The sequence below is a fragment of the Bactrocera tryoni genome, chromosome 1 (assembly GCF_016617805.1).
Source record: "Bactrocera tryoni isolate S06 chromosome 1, CSIRO_BtryS06_freeze2, whole genome shotgun sequence".
Taxonomy (NCBI): Eukaryota; Metazoa; Arthropoda; class Insecta; order Diptera; family Tephritidae; genus Bactrocera; species Bactrocera tryoni.
In genome coordinates, this window is record NC_052499.1 from 64,714,385 (window position 1) to 64,733,443 (window position 19,059).

General features: G+C 36.2%; 3 protein-coding genes across 5 annotated transcripts; 2 read left to right on the forward strand and 1 right to left on the reverse strand.

Moving 5' to 3' along the window:
- The first annotated feature begins 499 nt into the window (after window positions 1-499).
- Window positions 500-3,815, forward strand: LOC120766981 (zinc finger protein with KRAB and SCAN domains 1). The gene is made up of 3 exons (XM_040092781.1): window positions 500-1,716; window positions 1,771-1,967; window positions 2,027-3,815. Exons 1-3 carry the CDS (start codon window positions 576-578, stop codon window positions 2,840-2,842), a joined length of 2,154 nt encoding a protein of 717 aa, XP_039948715.1. The 5' UTR covers window positions 500-575; the 3' UTR covers window positions 2,843-3,815.
- Window positions 3,810-13,491, reverse strand: LOC120766961 (arf-GAP with coiled-coil, ANK repeat and PH domain-containing protein 2). 3 transcript variants are annotated; one of them, XM_040092762.1, is made up of 11 exons: window positions 13,011-13,491; window positions 9,539-9,655; window positions 9,311-9,404; window positions 8,844-9,008; window positions 8,614-8,757; window positions 8,225-8,520; window positions 6,905-7,021; window positions 6,654-6,806; window positions 5,681-6,584; window positions 5,215-5,435; window positions 3,810-5,147 (listed from the first exon to the last, which is right to left on the reverse strand). In XM_040092762.1, exons 1-11 carry the CDS (start codon window positions 13,061-13,063, stop codon window positions 4,961-4,963), a joined length of 2,451 nt encoding a protein of 816 aa, XP_039948696.1. In that variant the 5' UTR covers window positions 13,064-13,491; the 3' UTR covers window positions 3,810-4,960. The 3 variants fall into 3 exon arrangements, with proteins under 3 accessions (XP_039948696.1, XP_039948688.1, XP_039948703.1); XM_040092754.1 differs by having other exon boundaries at window positions 6,905-7,042; XM_040092769.1 differs by lacking the exon at window positions 13,011-13,491 and adding an exon at window positions 9,834-9,927 and having other exon boundaries at window positions 6,905-7,042.
- Window positions 13,492-15,042: 1,551 nt separating this feature from the next.
- On the forward strand, window positions 15,043-18,767 carry LOC120766187 (cell wall protein DAN4). Its single transcript, XM_040091542.1, has 9 exons — window positions 15,043-15,082; window positions 15,178-15,272; window positions 15,339-15,518; window positions 15,578-15,769; window positions 15,835-16,230; window positions 16,287-17,413; window positions 17,468-17,794; window positions 17,854-17,958; window positions 18,026-18,767. The coding sequence occupies exons 1-9, from the start codon at window positions 15,043-15,045 to the stop codon at window positions 18,084-18,086; spliced, it is 2,523 nt and encodes an 840-aa protein (XP_039947476.1). The 3' UTR covers window positions 18,087-18,767.
- The last annotated feature ends 292 nt before the right edge of the window (window positions 18,768-19,059 follow it).

Here is a 19,059-nt window from a genome sequence, read left to right on the forward strand (position 1 = left end):
ACATTATTTTTTTCAGGTGCATGAAATTTATATGCATCCATTTTCGTGCATATCAAAGAGGGGTTCTTTGTCGGTATTAGAGTGAAATTATTTAAGATATATTTGCTTCAGGATATCTATGATTGTAATTATACCCAATAATGAATAACACGATTTTAAGTTTCTGTGCAGGTTAAACTTGGCAGTACTGTTTGTCACCAAAACTACCATTCACAATCATTAGCGTCATTCACTTAAGAAAAAGAACTCTTTCACACATATTTGATATCGATAAAATAACATTAACATCAAGTTGTGATGCCGGTTTTATTAAAACATTATACTTTTAGTTTCAAAAAATGTTGCAACACATTCAAGAGAAAGGCATAAATACTTAACACTATAAATGATAAAATTTATAGCAACAACTTTTCAGTTAGTTATTGGTATCGAATTCAAAATATCGAGCATTTTATAAACCACATCTCTAATACGTTTTGTTTATCCAATATAATTAAGCTTGAGCTTGCTTGGTAAAATTCAAAATAAGTTTATTGAAGTCTCTTAATCCTTACAAAATATATAAAAGAACCGAAATGGGGGAAACCACTTATCCAGATCTGGAGAAAATGTGTAGATTGTGTTTACGCATTTTGGATCAATCAGAACTTGTCGAAATTTTTCCACAAAGTGGAGCTTCCACAGACAGCACCACGGTGCAGCTGTCAATACCAATGCGTATTATGGCGTGTGCCGCTTTGGAAGTACAAACAGGCGATGGATTGCCCAAATCAATATGCACAGAATGCCGTTACCAATTGGAAAAATCATACTATTTTCGCAAACGTAATCAACAATCCGATAGCAAATTGCGCAAGCATATACGTCTTCTAAATTTGGGTAAAAAGAGTCGTGTATTTGAGAAAACGGAAGACGACGATTTTGAAGATGAACTGGAGTTCGAGGATTCTATTAAATTTATACAGAAAATTGAGGACGAAAAGAAAGCTTCAGAAACGGCTGTATGGGAACAAAAATCACAGAAAGAGCTTGCTGAAAAGATTGCTCAAGCCAAAAGAGAATGTATTGAAAAATATAGAATGGATATTCGGGATGAAGTAGCAATTGAGTTACGTAGTGCCGTCATAGCTGAAGTGAAGGAAGAATTAAGAGGTGAAATGGAACAGGAATTACGGACGGCCCTACGCGAAGAATGTTTGGAGCAGGCAAAAGAAGAACTGCGCATGGATGTAATGGCAGAATGTCGTGAACAAGAACGAATTACATTATTAGACGATTTGCAGTCTTTTTTAAATACCAAAAGAGGAGCAAACTTGGCGACTAAAACTGACACATTAATAGTTTCAACAGTTATTGAGCAGCCTGAAGAAACAAAAATACAACAGCAAAAGGAAACAAGCGAAATTGTAAGAATCGTGGAGAAAAGATTATCAGCATCCCCAGTTAAAGGCGAAATCGTTAATAATGATATCTGTGCAGAGACAGAAGCCGATGCCGATGCTGATGCCGAAGAAGAGCCAGAATTCTATTTAATAGAGTCAATTAACAGCCAAGAAGGTGAAGGCTCCGTGGTGTCCGAAAAGTCATCCAGGAAACGTCAAAAGATAGATAAGAGTCAACGGTTCGAGTATTTCGAGGATAGATTAGGAAGTGGAAATTTTCGTTTAACAGCCTCGGAAAGTAGTAGTCATGAGCCCGGCACGGAATCATATCACAGTAATTTTGGTCAAATTTTACTTCTCTAAAAAATGCTAATATAATTTTTTACAGTTGCAGATGCAGGTGATGTTCAATATTACAAAAAAAGTTCAAAAAACGTTGACGAAGATGGCGAATGTGAGGAAATGGAGGGGGAGGATGACGGTGATAATGAGGAAGGTGTTATTGTTTTTAATTTCTCTGATGACATTGAGGGCGAACAAGTCGAGTCCATGGATTTTGCAGATCTCAAGAAACTATACGTAATGGTTGGTTATAATGCAATAATTATATATACAATTTATTATAACATAATTTACTTGTATAGAAGTCGTCAAAGCCAGAGCAAAGTGTCGACGAGGAGAATGATGTGACCAAATCAGACGCCAAACCGACGTTTACAAAACAAATAGGGGTAGACGGCACAAATACCGTCGAGTTGGGCAATACCGTTGAATTTCCCGTGCATCTGCGAAAAACGGATACACCGAAGACATTCAAATGCGATTCATGTCCCATGGTTTTTTCCACCAGCAATGCGATGAATCGTCACCTGCGCACACATCTCAAAGGCGAACAGCGCGGCATAACCTACCAGTGTTCGGTGTGTCTTGTATATTTATCCTGCAAAAGCGCGCTCAATCGTCATATGATCATACATACGGGCGAAAAGCCACATGTGTGTGACGAATGTGGCAAATCATTTGTGCAACGTGAAGTGCTAAAGCGACATATGTTAACTCATACCGGCGCCCGGCCACACAAGTGCACACATTGCCGACGTACGTTTACGCAAAAGAACAATTTGATCAATCACATAAACCGAGCGCACTCAGAAGTGCCAATGGGACAACAATACTCTTGTCATCTCTGTCCGAAACGTTTCAGCCACACATCGGGTCTTAGTCGACATCTGGTAACGCATACTGGCTTGACATTTCAATGTACCGAATGTAAGCGGAAATTCGCCGATCGCTCATCGGTCAAAAGACACATCGTAAATGTGCATGGCGTGCGGAAGAATGCAGCAATAGAAAGTGTGAAAAAATCGAATGGTGGGACATCGGATTTAGAATTTTACTCCGTTGAATGTGTCGATAGCGTTGAAACAAGCGAAGAAAACGGTGCAGCATTTTTGGTATGATCGTTTTAGTAATTATTTAATTTTCTTTACTATTATTGTATTATTTTGCCGGAAGCACTTTTGAGCGTTTAACTTGATTAAGAGGCCATCAACTTGTTACGTGCAGTAACAATTTATTTTATTTTTTATACATCAATTTGTTGATAAGTAGTTGTAATTTATAGAATTTGAATTATTTCAAATATGTATTTCGTTTGTACAAAAATTAAAACGATAAAAAAAAATTAAAATTTCGTCGACTTCATTCTTGCCTGCATTACAATTTCGCTATGATATTGGAAAACGTTCGTTTCAAAACATTATTCTCTAAATAATCCCTGAGGCTTTTTAACAAATTTACTTCTTCCGGACCCTAATTTACTTCCTAGGGTGACCAAGAAAACTATTTTTACTACAATTCGCCTTACCAAAACAATGTTTGCTTACACTCGTACACTCTCGTATAAAAATGTTAATGGCTGCTATGTATAGCAAACATTAATATTTCGTATGTGACTAAACTTGGAATAGTAATAGGTATTATATAATACAAATAAATTACATTACAAATTTAAATCGTTTAGTTTTAAGAATTTTTAAAAGCAATTTTTTTTTTTTTGTAAAACTAATTTTTCACAACAAATGTAAACAAATCATTATGCACCAATGACAATGTCAACATTGGAATGACACATCACTGGCACCCTGCAGCTCAACACAAACAATTTTGACGTTAAATCGTGTTCATAAACAAACAGTGTTTAAATTTAATTTTAAAATGAAATAACAAACACATTTTTAAGATTTTAATAAATATGCAATTTTTTCTATTTATGTAATCATTTATGTAGAATTAAGATTTGTATATGTATGTTTTCCAACATATACATACAAACGCACATGTGTACAATTAACAATTGATTTTCTTATTCTCACAGAAGCTGTTAAAACGTTAAATTGTATTAAATTGTATATAAATAACTAAACATTATCAATACGCATATTACAATATATTTGAAACATTTACTTGTATGTATATGTATATAAATATGTAGCTTAGGCGAAATTCCTAACTAACTATTCGTACAACAATGCAAAAATTGTAAATTTGAGAAACTCATACAACTACAGGGCTTACGCAATACTTTTGCTAGAACAAATTTCCGATATTTTTGGAATTTTCTTATGTAAAAAAACAAGAAACAATAATGGAAAACAAAACAAAAAATAAATTTATAATAAATGACATGCATACAATATTTTAAATATTTAACTTAACTAGTGGAAGTCAGAAAAAGTGTGATTTCTTGAATGCTTTCGTAAATACTTCGGTTTCACCTTATCAATTAATTTTCTCATTTTTTGAATAAGATAAGATTCTCTTACTTTCCTGCAACAAAATACAAATCTGCACAAGCGTTTCGTTTAACTAAATGCATGAGGCAATTGAAATTATTGAATGTGAATGCAGCAAATATTTTTCAGTGAATAACAACGAACAATAGAGATTTACAGTTTGATATCCCTCAAAAACAATAGTTTAAATAGCAACAATTTTTGGCAAAAATCTTCTTAAACACACAAATATTTTGTTTGTATACTTTACATTTGAAACGAGTCAGCCGTTGACGAACTATTACACGAAATATAAAATTGTCTAAATTCATATTTTTTCACATTATTCTGTTTTTTGATTGCGCTACATCACTATGTATTTTAGAGTATGTATTTTGATCATGCGAATTATGTGCATACATACATACGCTGCTAAATATGTTTGTATATGTATATGTATACGTAATATAGTAGGTACAAATATTCAAAATACTTTAATATATGTATGTATATTGTGCTCAACGACGCACGCCTACATGTAGACAGTCATATTTTGTGTTAAGTTCAGTAATTTAATTTAATTTACGTTAATTTTATGTTTGTATGTGTACACCAAAAGCGGCTAATATTTGTTTATCCAATAATCATATTTGTGTTTTTCTTTTTGTCAATTTTCGAGTGCACTCCGCTATGCTTGCTTGCAGTTGCATTAAATATATACTATATACATATATGTATATATGTATATATTTATTTTAATAATTATTTTTTTGTAATCGACGCATTTTGCTGCTGTCGTTCGGACTAGTCCGAATTGGTGAGGGAAGAACGTTGTGATTCGAGTGTATTGGTGTCGTTGCGATTGCGCAACATGCGTGGTTGACTTGATGCAAAATTGGAAAAGTCTTTCATAACATCCTTATAGGTTTCATCTTCGCCATTTCCTTCGTCATTCATGCCGATCTCGTCGTTCAAGCGCGTCAGACGCAAGCTAACAAAAGGAGGATTGCAATATCATAAACTATATGCTCGTATGTAAATGGAAGGCTTGTACTTACAGTGTCACAATGTCGGCATTGCGTTGATCCACCGCTATGTCGAGTGGTTTTTTGCCCTCATTCGATTCTGTGTCATATTTGGCTTTGTGTTTAAGCAGCAAATACACCTGCGCGATGTAACCTCGTGCGGTAGACATGTGTAACGCCGTCTCGCCATTGTCGTCGGCCGCATCGATAGGCGCGCCATTCAACAATAAGTACTCGCATGCCATTACTGAGCCCTGTAGTGGAGAAATGAACAATAAGTAAGTAATTTTGCAATTTGTAAAATTAAAGATGTGCCGTTTTAATTGCTAATAGCGTGCAATAAGCGCCATCAACTCTTTTATAGCAGCGAATAACGACTTAACCTTAAATGGTTAAGATTTCTTGATGCTTGTAATAGAATAATACTTTCGAAAAATACGATTAGCTTTTGCTACAACAGTTCAATTGCAAAAATTATGAAAATGTGTTTCACACTCACCGACAGCACCGCCTGATGCAAATATGTGCGATTGTGATCGTTCGGATTCTTCCAGTGTTTGTTGACACCCAGTGCATAGGCCATGCACATTACAGGCAAATTATGCACCGCCGCCGCTTTGTACAACATGAGATTCGCATCGAGTTTGGAAAAGGGCACCTCATCTAATATTTCCGGTTCGACTTCGCCATCGGTGGACTCTTGATCCGAGCCTAGAATAGCGGGCGTCTCGTCCGATTCCAGCGCCAAATCATCGCCGATTAACATCAAATCTTCACGTGAAATACTCAACGAGAGCGAGGGAAGATTTATCGACTCGTCATCATCGTCAGACTTCGAGCTGGAACGATGCCTGTCACGATGCCGGCGACGGCGATATTTCTTAACCGCCCATTTGCGTGCACCCAACGAAAGCGTTGTGGTCTTACTCAAGCTACGCGGCTCCTCAGCATCAGCACCTCCACCACCGCCGCCGCCGCCACCGTCACCGCCACTATCAATGGAGAGCACTTCAGCAGTTTCGCTGGCGAGCAACTCTTGCGGTTTCGGCATGGCACACACGAAACGCTTTTCCACATATTTCGCTTTTATCCATGCCTCGCGCACACTAATATCGCAATTCTCTGTGGCCGCTTTTAGTTCACAATTATCGCCGATACGTGCCTCGTAAATGCGATTCACCACATTATTACCCAATTCCATCATCACCTTCACGTTCTCCGTCTCCCAGGCGTCGAGCGTAAGCGAACGCACCTTGCTGTAGTGTACGCCAAGACTGCGATGCACACCGGAGCATTCTATGCACAGCGTTATGCCCAGATTGATGGAGGCCCAACGCGGATCGGAGCCGCGACAATCGCAGCATTGCGAATTACCGGGAATTTTAAGGAATTGCTCCCAGTGACTGGAGTTAGATAATGTTAAAGCATTAAAATCATATGCAATTTTCCTTTCAGCACAAATACTTGCGTACATTTTCCGCTTCGCATTGAGTGCATTCGTCGCCAGCGACGACTGTGGTCTGGAATGTTGGCTGTCGTGCTGTATGGCAGCGCCAATGCTTTTCTGCAGCGCCGAAATCCACAGCGACAACATATCAGCGGAGTCTGCTTGCAAAATGTGCGATCTGAAAGTCGCAAAAATTTTATGCATTTAGAAATTGTTGTAAGTATATATTGCATAAATATACATATACATATGTGTGTGCATGTGTGCGCTACTCACTTTGTTGGCGAAATAACTTCGAAGCAGAAGCGACGATCGCCATCGTTGACGGGACGCACTGTACAAATGCGCAAATCCTCCTCCATAACGGAGAATGAATCCTCATTACTGCGTTTTCTGCAATTCGAATCCAAATCACTTCAGCGTTTTTTACAAACACAACATAAATTGGCAAATATGTGTAGGTAGAGTAGGTAGTAGTAGTAGTAGTAGTAGTACATAGTTGTAGTAGTAGGTGGGTATGTACGAGATTTGTCGAGGTATGGCATGGCACACGACATAACCAACCACAACAACAACACAAACATAAAATAAATGTAAAAATTAGGACGCATACACGAGTAGAGATGAAAAAGCGAATTGAATTCTAAAAACTAATGCTAATAACTAAGGCTAATTAAATTTTAACTTAAATTTACTAAAAATTCTATAAAACTATACTGTGCAAATGAAATGAACTGTGTGGGGTGCACATAGATTTGCATGTTTTCCAAACAAATTACTATATAAGAATAGGCAGCGGGACAGGACTAAATTTAGGTCATAAAGTCTTGGGATTTCAAAATAGTAGTAACAATATCAGATAATAAAAAAAATATTACAAAATAATAATAACAAGAAAAAACGTTAATTTCGGCTGCATTGAAGCTATAATATCCTTCACAGTTTCATTTATTTCGAACGGTCAGTTTGAGATCACAATAGCATATGGTTGGAACCATACGTCAACAAATTGTAGCGATGCTTGGGATAGTAATTTTGTGAAGAAACTTTGTCAAATTAAAAATATTGTCATGCAAGCACTTTATTCCGATCGTTCAGTTTGTATGACAGCTATATGCTATAGTGATCTGATATTAACAGTTTTTTCGGCGATTTCCTGGGCAATAATTCAAGTCAAATTCGTGTTACAAACTTCTTGGTAAACATAATATAACTTGCTCAAGGTGTAAAAAGATCTACGCGCGAAGGAGAATTGTCGTTTCAGCGCGGAATTCACAGCACGCGATGTGATTTGACATCTTTAGAAGGCTCTAAAGACATAAATCGAATGCCTCAGATACTAATTGCAGCAGAAAATAGTGAAAATAATTTTAAATTTCACTCAAATTAAATCACTTCACTTAACACGCCTTTGATATTTCTATTCACGGCAATTTTTAGTACAGTCAAACCTGTAAAGTGCGAACTAAATACCCAAGTCTGCAAAAACTTAACGTGTACTTATTGTTATTTTACATATTTCACAGTTTTCTTTATCTTGGCACTTAATTGATAATAAACTCTCCTGCCACCAACATACTAGTACGTAATACTCACCTATAGACTAGCTGATTATTGCTCAAATAGAACCAACGACGGCACCATGTTTTGAATCCCTTCGATTTTTTTTTAAATAAATAGCCTTCTATTTTATTCGAAGTGCTATTCGTATTTGTATCACTAAAATTGTTCACGCTCATGTGACGGTTCTGCATGGCCTTCTCTAATTGTTGATAATCACCGCGTAAACAATTCAAATCTTCCGTTATATTTTTGAAGAACTCATCAAAATCGTTGCACAAATCGAAACCTTGATGATAATAGGTGACGCAAGCCTGATAGTAGTCTACGAGCTGGTTGAATGAAAAGAAATACACAAATATGTAAGTTAATTGAGGCTTTCACTTTTGACCACAACAATTAATTCAAAATAATTTCCGACTAACCGTTGATAAAATCGATGGAACCTTACGCGATTGTACTAAAGTTATATAATTTACATAGTCTAATGCGGTGTGTTGAAAGCATGATTTACTAGCTGATAATATGTTAGCTGCCTCTTGTACTTCTTGTGGCCGATTTTTGCTTGCCTGCAATGTGTAAAAGCAACAATTAGTAAAACGAATATTCGTACATATGCAGGGATAGATGACTCATCGTCGGTGTAACAACTTGCCTGTGCATTTTTTATGAGCGCATTATCGTAACCCTCGGATACCTTAAGGAAGTGTCCTTTATAGTCCTTAACTTGATTGATGTCGTCTTTGACGAATACTTTGAGGTTCTTCAAAACCGTGCGACTCGCTTGATCCAATAGAATGGTATGAAACTTGTTCATTTCCTGCAAATGTAGATAGTAGGCAAAATGTATTGCATGAATACGTACATAAATAAGTGCCAGTACTAGGTATATGTTAGCATTACAATCGCGGCATGGCCAATGAGTAATGGCTTGATGAATCGACGGCGATATCGAATTCGTATACAAAAAAAAAAAACAATAACTACAAAAAAGCAATAAAATAGCGACGAGTATGCGCGCCGGCATGTGAGTGGCGCTTTGTGTAGAGCGTAAGTCGTATTGTTTTTATTGCAATATAGTGAAATTACATTAAGTAAAATAAATAAAGGAATTTAACGAACCTGAAAACAGTGTATCAGTTTGCCTAAAGCATTGTGCGCGTTCTTATTATCGGCAAAATGTTGCTGCAAGTCCCATAAGGACATAGCGAAGGCGCTGTAAAAAACAAGAAGAGCAAAATATTAAGTGATAACACAGCAAGTAATTGGAAACTAGCAGACCATGAGTAAAATAAAAAAAAATCAATGGAAAATAAAATGTATGTATGCATTTGTATGCTTGCAATTTACCTCTGGTTCTTGACATACTCCTTGCCTGAGTCCACAGCTACAGTGCAGAGTTTGATTATTTTCTCAAGCCGTTGCTCCAAATGTTCAATATCAGTTTCTTCCTTGGAAATGAATTGTCTGAAAAGCAAAACAAAAAAATTTAATTTGTAAAAATTAACTATAAGTAAAAATAAGTGCAGGGACTGGCTGTCTGTAGTTTACGAAAGCGCAAACAAAACAAAAATAATATCGCGCTGACAGCAAAAAAATAATTAAATTGAAAATCGTAAACACTGAGGTACATTATGGTGCTCACATGCAAATATGCTGTCAAATCGATTATCAGCGCAGGGTTTAGCTGAGTGGAAAGATGCCACTTTGTATTGTGTCTCCATAAAAGCAGTCAAAGCAAAAAGCAGATACATTTTTAAGAAACTGCGCAAATTAAGAGTAAAAGTTAAATGATATGAAGTTTTGTTATTGTTTGTGTTCTTCTGCTTTGTTTTGATCTTTGCTGAGGGACCTCAATCACCTCTTGGCTTATAGTGCGCTTTATTTTATATATATTTTTTTTTTCACCATATTCATTAATAAACCTGTCGTAAAACAAACACTCATAACAGTTCGTAAATGAATACTTTTGTGCACATGTGTGTCAATTTTCTCTTTTATTTTACATAAACATTGTCGCCTCCTTTTTTATTTTTGCACACATATTGGCTTTGCGGTTTTGTTTATTATAATTACATCCGTGTGACGCATGGCAACTAGTTGAATTATGTATGTATGTCAATGAATTAATGAGAATTATATAAAAATTATTAGAGGCAGAGGATGTGCGCTTTTGGAAATCAGTGCAAGTAGCTCAAGTTATTATCGCTATGTTAATTTGCAATTAATTATTTTTTTATGCATTTATATACATACATACAGATATGAACGAAAATGTTAGGAGCTGTAGTGCAGAGCTGTCAATCTGACAGTGAAAATAGATAAATGTACAAACAAAAATTATTGCAGACATATAGTAACACTATTTATGAATTAATTTTTATTTTTCAGTTTTAATATCTAAAAGGCACACTGTTGCCCTTAGTTAATAAAAAAAAGACTTTTTAAGTTAGCAGGTAGTATGAGAGAGCTTATTTATTATAAACTTTGTAAGTAGTCGATTGAAGTATTCAGATAAGAATTTTTAGCATAAGATATGAGTACTGATAAAGCTAATTGCCGTAGTTTTTTTTTTGCAAAGAGGAAAAAAAGCATAAAGCACATTTTGAATTCCGCTTTCTAACAACAGGCCACTATAAACAACGCTTGGCACAACAAACGATTTCTTTGTTGAAATCTAAATTTCTTTTTTATTTGAACTTAGAATAAAACCAAAAATAATTATATTTGAACTGGCTTAAATAAAAATTATTATAATCAAATGGTAGCTTTTAGATGCTTACTTAAGATTTTATTGCCATTTATATATACATAGTGACGGAGGTGATCACTCCTTATCTTATAATTTTCTATAAGAAAAGAGTTTTTCTCTCAAAGACAATCGAGGCTAAGCTTCAATTCTACATACAAGGATGATTTCCTTGTTGGTATAACTATATAAAAGTTATATTCCCTCAGGTATGTATGTATGTGCTAACATTACATTATTTAATATTGTTTTATCATGAGATTAGCGCCCTTATGTTTCACGTTATAGCAGTTGAGCAGTAATTTTCGTGGACTTTTTGTTCTATAACAAAATTAACTGACACATTTAGTTCATTGTTGATGGCCCTGGCTGACGCAAAGGATAATTTTGCATTATTGTCCTATATTGAGATCGTCTGCATAGGTGTTTGGTGATTTTGTTCAGGTGTATTGTTTTTATTTCTATAAATTAAGGCATTTGCTATCATTTGAGCAAAATATCCTTCGACTTCTTGGATCTCTTTAAACATTTTTTTCTTAAATTCCTTTTACCATTTCTTAATTCCTCCCCGTCTTCCTTCTATGTGTTACACACTGTTCAGGGTATAAATATCAAAAATATTATCTCAAAGAAATGAAAAAAGACGATAACTTGTTCAACAGACATACATATACATACATACATACATTTCTCCTATACTCCAACGACAGTATTTTCCTGTAAAGGACAGGATACTATAAAATATGTATTTGTATTATATTTTATTAATCTTATATTCCAATTTGTGGCAAATCAGTCAATAACAAAGTTTTTAGTTGATAATATGTTACATTTAATTCTATAAATGGGATACAATAATAATAATTATTTTAAATAATAAATATTTTCAATTTTAATTCAGTACTATTCGACGCACAATATTATTGGTTTTGATGACTTTCCCACATTAAGCATGTAACACATAGCTTCTCATTGTATTTTCCAAATAGAAACCACAATTAGCCAATTACAGCCATTACGAAGGCTTAACAAATAGGAAACTTTAGACACATTATCATTAGAATACATGGCAACAGGATCACTTCTTGTAACCATATATGCAATCATATCATGTACGCTTTTATGAATATAACAATAAATAGTGAGAACAATAAGATGAAATTTCAGCTATAAGTATATATGCAGATACATTATATCTAAAAAATACATCTTATTATAAATTTATTTTCACGTATAGTTTAGTTGACAATTTTATTATTTATAGTTATGAACATTATAATAGACACACTTTTCATATTATATGTTATGTACTTGTCTAATATTTATCGATTCACTTTCTATATGTCGATGAAAACTTAAAACAAAATACTTTTAATAACGCCATACTATCTATTCTTACAAAGTGGTGTTTCGTGTTATTGCTTTGTGTTTTATCAACATTTCACGATTGCATGTCTACATATACACATACGACAATTATACAATGTGCTCACATACATACATATGCATATTTTGTTTTTTGTTCGATGATTCCTAATTTATTTTATTGTTTTGCTGGAATTCGTGATGATTAAGCGTCACTCAGTCTCAGACGGCAATGAATGGCAATTGGCATGGCTGGCATTGGTAGTGGCATCGATGACCCAGCAGCTGCTATTTAGCATGCAAATTTTCTAACATGCAAAACGGCGAACAATAGCAAGAAAATGCATGTTTTGGCATATCTTTGCGTATGAATAACTACGTAATTGCTTACATACTTTTGTGCAGTTCACAAAAGACCACCTTTATACCTCCCATTTATTCTGTCTTAAAATGAATATATGTATGTATGTACATATGAAGTGATGCGATATTTAACATAAAACATTCAACAGAAATGGTTAAAAGGCATAAAGTACTCGAAAACAAAAATGTTGACGTTAACAAAAGTATTTGCACATTCCGATTTAAAAGGAAAGTATGAATAAACAATAACATTATACATATGCAAAAAAATTGTGTTACGAGGAAAAAGGGGCGTAGACCTGTAAGTTCAGAAAACATTCCTGACCTAACACTCAATGAACTCACCGAAAACGGGGTGAATCTTTAAGACACTCCTCAAATTCTATGGTGGAACGCATTTTGGATGATTATCCTATTTGCACTGGATCAAAAGCACAACTATGTGACCAATTTAAAGAACAATATCCGATTTCGCCACCACACAAATGATAAAATCGCTTATTTAACTTTTCAGCTGTTGCTCTTTCACACTCGTCATCAAAATCTTCACTTCACACTCAATGATTTATCTGCGCATATGTGTATATATGTATAATTGCGATTTTTCTTTCACTGTAGCACTTAGCATTTCAAAAACTAATTAGTAATCACTTGATGTACAACATTTATCCTTTGTTTTGATGAATATAATACAACTAACTATTGAAAATGTATAAATACTTGAAATACGAAACAAATTTCGAGCAGTTTTTTGGATAATAACAGAAACACTTTCACCAAATTGACTTTTCGCGAATTAGTTGTGGCAGCTGCTTGTCATCATTCGCTCCTGATGCTTTGACAGTTGCGTTGATAGATGCCGTGAACAGAAGGCAACAAACAACAAATTAGCAGAGTTGATATGAGACTCATTAAGGGGATTCTCTTGCTCTTGCAAGATTGCAAATTGCATAATCCTATCCCGAAATATACAAGGGCACGAGAGCACTCATTACAGAATCTAGTGATATGTAAACGGCTGAAACTGTAACAAATCTTCCTCAACAATTTAACCAAGATATGTATGTAAGTAAAATGACAGCTAGCACAGGGCTGCAATTAATTTTTTATTTATTCGTTGTTGTGCCGCTGCACCAGGAGGAAAATTCTGAAATTCGTGCACCGTGCAAAGTTTCGCAAGAGCAAGAGAATCCCCCTATTATACAAGTAAGGCAAAGGAAGGAAGGGTGTAGCGTTTTTGGCTGTTCTTGCTATTACGATATGCCTCCTTGAGTTCTCTATTTAGTTAATGCCTTGTAAGCCGTTGTAACTAGGAAACCATGAAGTTGGTCAACAAAATTGTTAATTTGACAATTATTATTTTGTTGGAACTGGAATATTTGTTTTAATAACTTGATTTGGAAGGCGAATATGTCAGATCAACTATTTTTCAAAAGCTGGCAACTCAGCTTTTCAGCTGTTTACTGTTTACAATCTCACATGCAGATGTCGCTCATAATGAATACACTTTTAATATTTTTAATTTACATTATAAACTGTAATGAAATATATTATTTAATAATAAACTTAGAGAAATATTGATGTTTATTAATTAATATAAGTTATATATAATATTTTATTGAATTTTTATTAGTCTCCTTTTAACACAGCTGGTAACATTGCGGCAAATTGTTCCTGTTCCATTCGCGAAGCAAACAATGCATTTGTTTTATTTTTCGCCTCCAAATAAGTAGGAAAAGTTATTGTCGGCAATAAAATAAACAATAAATTGAAATAAACAAATTATTGCAGCGCTAGCAAATGAAGTGCTGCGGTGTGCGAGTTCATTAAATATAGATAATTATACTGGCAGTACTAATTTACAACACGTTTCTCGATTTGCGTTGGCGGTGACTGAGGCAACACAAAAGATAGAAGTAATAATTTTTATTTATTTGCATTAAAGTAAATGGAATGTTATAACGAATATAATAAAGTACGAAAAAGAAAAACTATGTTCAGAAACTGAAAGCCCAGTGAGTTCAGTGTCCTCTATGCCCTTTGTGGCTAATTTGTTTCCGTTTTGGGTATTCTCTCTTGATCGGTTGCGTGCTTCAGCTATTCGGCTTGTGAATTCTTGTTTTTACCAATTATACTATCCACATACTCGCGTGTTTTTGTTTTCTGTTTGACGATCATTTGCATATTTTATGTAAAGTTTTATACGTCACGCGTTTGCACGAAATAAAGTAAAAAAATAAAAGAAAACTCGATAGTGGCTATTAGCTTATAAGTTATACAGACTATTCTGGAAGCAGAGCATAGAAGTAGTCGCTGCTTACAGCGAATTTTCCTTTCCTCACACTTCACCCTACAGATTGAAGATAGCGCGTAAAATATGTGGAAGTGTCACAAATGTGGAAAGCCAGTCTACTTCGGTAAGCAATTGCTGTTGAAATTCGAAACCAAAAGCTTATAAACTAAATACTGCTTTGGTTTGAGTGGTTATTAACATATAATTCTATCCTATTAGCGGAGCGCAAACAATCGTTAGGCTACGATTGGCATCCAGAGTGTTTACGATGTGAGGAATGCGGCAAGCGGCTGAATCCAGGCCAACATGCCGAGGTTTGCCTTTGTTCTATTATAAAATTATATGTGTATTCATTCAATACCCTTTAATCTATTGTTTAGCATAAAGGAGTGCCTTACTGTCATGTGCCATGCTATGGTGCGCTCTTCGGACCGCAACTGTTCGGACATGGCACACGTGTGGAATCACATAAGAGCTATGGCTTAAAAGGAGCGCAGCGCTCTTTCATTGGAAATGGTGGTCCGGTTTTGCCGAGAGATCACTTGGAAAGCAAACTAAAGGTAAAACCTTTGCAATATATAGCAATTAAACACAATTAATGTACACAATTTTGTTTAAGGTTTACAACCAATTTTACGACAATAAGAGCATGGAAATACGAAGCCGCGAAGTAAATAATCGGCTAATAATGGAAGGTGCATTGCGTGTGTCTTGGGGCGTACATGGTGTGATACATCTAAAAGAGGACGACGATCAGCGTACGTTGGTTGTGCGTAAACGGAACTCAAAGCGTGTCTCCAAAGCAGCGGATGTGAGTTTATAAATTCCAACATTTTATTTTCGTTTTTTAAATATTTGCATTTTCTACAATATTAGGATAGCCCGTCGGATAAGGAAAACGACATAAGCGAATCGCTGGAAGCGCCAACAACAGCCAGTGAGGTCGAAAACATGTCAACAGATATATCGCTGTCAGAGAGCATGACATTCGATTCGAGCAGTTTGAACGAGTATCCTTTGACAGATTTACCCACTACGCCAGAAGAAGCTTCTGCCAACACGACTGGCGGTGCTGATGGTGCTGCTGTGCCTTTATTAAATGGCACTAATGGGCGTGCAAACGATGATGATGAGTCCGTGTCCACAAGCACGCTATGTGGCACGGATACAACGATCACCACAGCATCCACAAGTTGTATGTCGGCAACTTTGCCTTCAAAGTTGGATAATTTAGAGAAGTTGGAATGGGACGAGATCGATGATTTGCTGCAGGTATTGAACAACTCACTTAATTCAAATGTTTGCTTTACAGATTATATTTTTTTCAGGTGGAGCGTCGTGTTAGCGAGAAGGATAAAATTTACGAAACGATGCCAGTGAAACTGCCATCGTCACAAACGTCTTCCAGCGATAGCTCACCCACAAAAACGATTTCGGCTCATAATCTCACCGAAAGCACGAATACCAACAGCGAAGTGACATCACCAACCTCACCAACGTCTTCTTCCACAACTACTACCAACAATAGTAATGTCAATAGTGAGAGTAGCAGCACTTCTTCTGACAATTTCGTCACTGCAACCTCGGCGACCATAAATACCAGCTCCACAACAGCGGATAATTTTGAGTCGTCCGATGATGCTACGCTCAAACCGATGGATTTCGAGGAATTCAAACGTAGTGTTCACCTAGATTATGTCAGTGGTGCCAATTCGTTTCGTGAGCCGAATGAGGACTCACTGAAGCGCAACCAACCAATCGATCCGTCGCGTATAAACGATTCGCTCAAGTTTTACGGCGAAAGCCCAATGAGCAAGAGCTTCAATTGTGAGCATGCCTTGCGTTCCATCGATGCGAACTTAATTAATGATACGCTACATTTGAAGAGCGGCACTGCCAGTCCACATTCGATGCAACGCATGTATGCGTTGCAAAAGAGTGGCTCCGCCTCAACTGCAACGGGTGGCAACGCCAAAAATCTAACCACGTATCAGCACGGACACAACCACTTCGAGAAGGGCATAAATCGCTCCAAGTCCGGTCCATCGTGTTTTGATTACTCGGACAGCGACGATGACGACTCAACGCTGAAGCCACAACAATCGGCCACAATGCGGCGTAGTGATGTGCCCCAACGGTATGTGAAGATCGAAATGGATTGCTATCCGAAAGATAACGACAAGGGTAGTGTTAGTGAGGCGGACTCCAGTCGCGCCGATGCACCATCAATTACCGTTTCAAACAGTGGCAACGCCGCTGGCGATGAGTTGACGCAGACGGAGGAGATGTACACGGCGAGCAGGGGTAGCGGTGCGGTGCACAATGGCGGCGCTGGTGGAGATGATGATGATGATGATGCGGATCCACCGCTGCACGTAACCGAGGACGGTGTGGTCTTGCGTAGGCCGCCGCGCACAGGTGCCGCCGCCATCAAGCGCCGCAGTGGCAACAGAAGGTACGTGGCTTTAATTTGTATCTTTAAAATATGTTACTATTTTCTATCTTGCAGATCGCGTACCAAATTGAAGCGCCGCTGTTCCATCAACGGTCACTTTTACAATCGTGAAACATCGTTCTTCACGCCGCCCTACGGTTCGCAGATGTCCGTATGGGTCACATCGTTGGTCACCACAACGGAAGTTATCAATTTACTGTTAGAGAAGTATAAGGTCGACAGTGCTGTGGAGAATTTTTCACTCTTCATTATACGCGATAATGGCGAGCAGAAGCGCTTGAAAGAGACTGATTATCCGTTATTGACGCGCGTCATGATGGGACCGCATGAGGATGTGGCGCGTCTCTACCTGGTCGATGCCAAGAAAACAGATGAAATTAGGTATGCACTCGCGCCCATTTATAACAGTTTTTCATTCTTTAATGTTTGAACATTTACAGCAATGAGGTGGCTCAGTTTATAAACCTCTCACTGCCGGAATGCCGTGCAATTTTAGAGCGCTACGATGATGAGTTGGAGCGCGAAGTGGCCAAAGTTAGAGAAAGGTAACAGTTAAAAGCGCCACTTTTAATTATTATAAATCTTAAAAAACATATATTCTCGCTCTTGCAGATATGCTGAGTTGCGTCGCCGTATTATCAGTCGCATGGAATCGCTGAAGGTGCATCTATAAAGTTGCTCAAAGTGCTCAAGTTTTGTGTATTTGCCTCCTTTACCCTTTTACAGTACTTTTATTTACATTTTGTTTCTATTTCTATTGAAAATCTTGTCTCAATTAATATTTCACGCTCGTTGCAAACACTCTTAAACTGTGTTGCAACCGCCAAATATCATGAAAATAAGAGATTCACATAACTTTAGTATTAGAAAAGCACATATGCAGCAGATAACGCATTTAAAGTTTCACAATGAGCACAAAACGTAGGGTTATTTTCGAAACTGGAGTTTTCGAAAAACCTTATTCTCTGAAAAAACAGTTTTAAAACATTCTAACATTCAAGAATTCACAAAACGCTGGTTTTCGTATAATAAAAATATTCGTATCATTATCTCGACAAATATCGAAGTATTCTCGAAGCGTAAATGTTTTGAAAAACCAAAAATGTATGATTCTTTAATTGCTAGCATCTAGTTTCTGCAATGTTGGGAACATTTAATACACTCGAAATGCTAGTTTTCGAGTTGGAAAATTAAAGTATTCTTGAAAAATTAACCTTTTGAAAAACAGAAACAGTTCGTATCTTTAACTATGTATAAACAAAATCGCGATCCGCATATTCTGAAAATTTCAATGTCGAAAATGTGCGAAATGCTAGAATTTTCAAAAACCGATAATTGTTTAATCCCTTAATTTTCGAAAAAAATCTGAAGTTTGCAATGACTCCAACATGTAGGAAATGTTGGTGTTTCGAAATAGAAATTGAAATTTCTTAGAAATTTAAATTTTTGAAAAAACAAAAATTTTTGAATTTCTTAATTTTTGAAACAAAAAATATTCGAACAATATATTTCATAATTTGCAGTAACTCGAATATGCTTGATATTTTAATGTTTTGAAATTAATAAAATAAAGAACTCTTTTAAAATTAAAGCTTTTCGAAAAAATCTGAAAATGCCCATTTCGTACATGCTCGCAATGTTAGTAT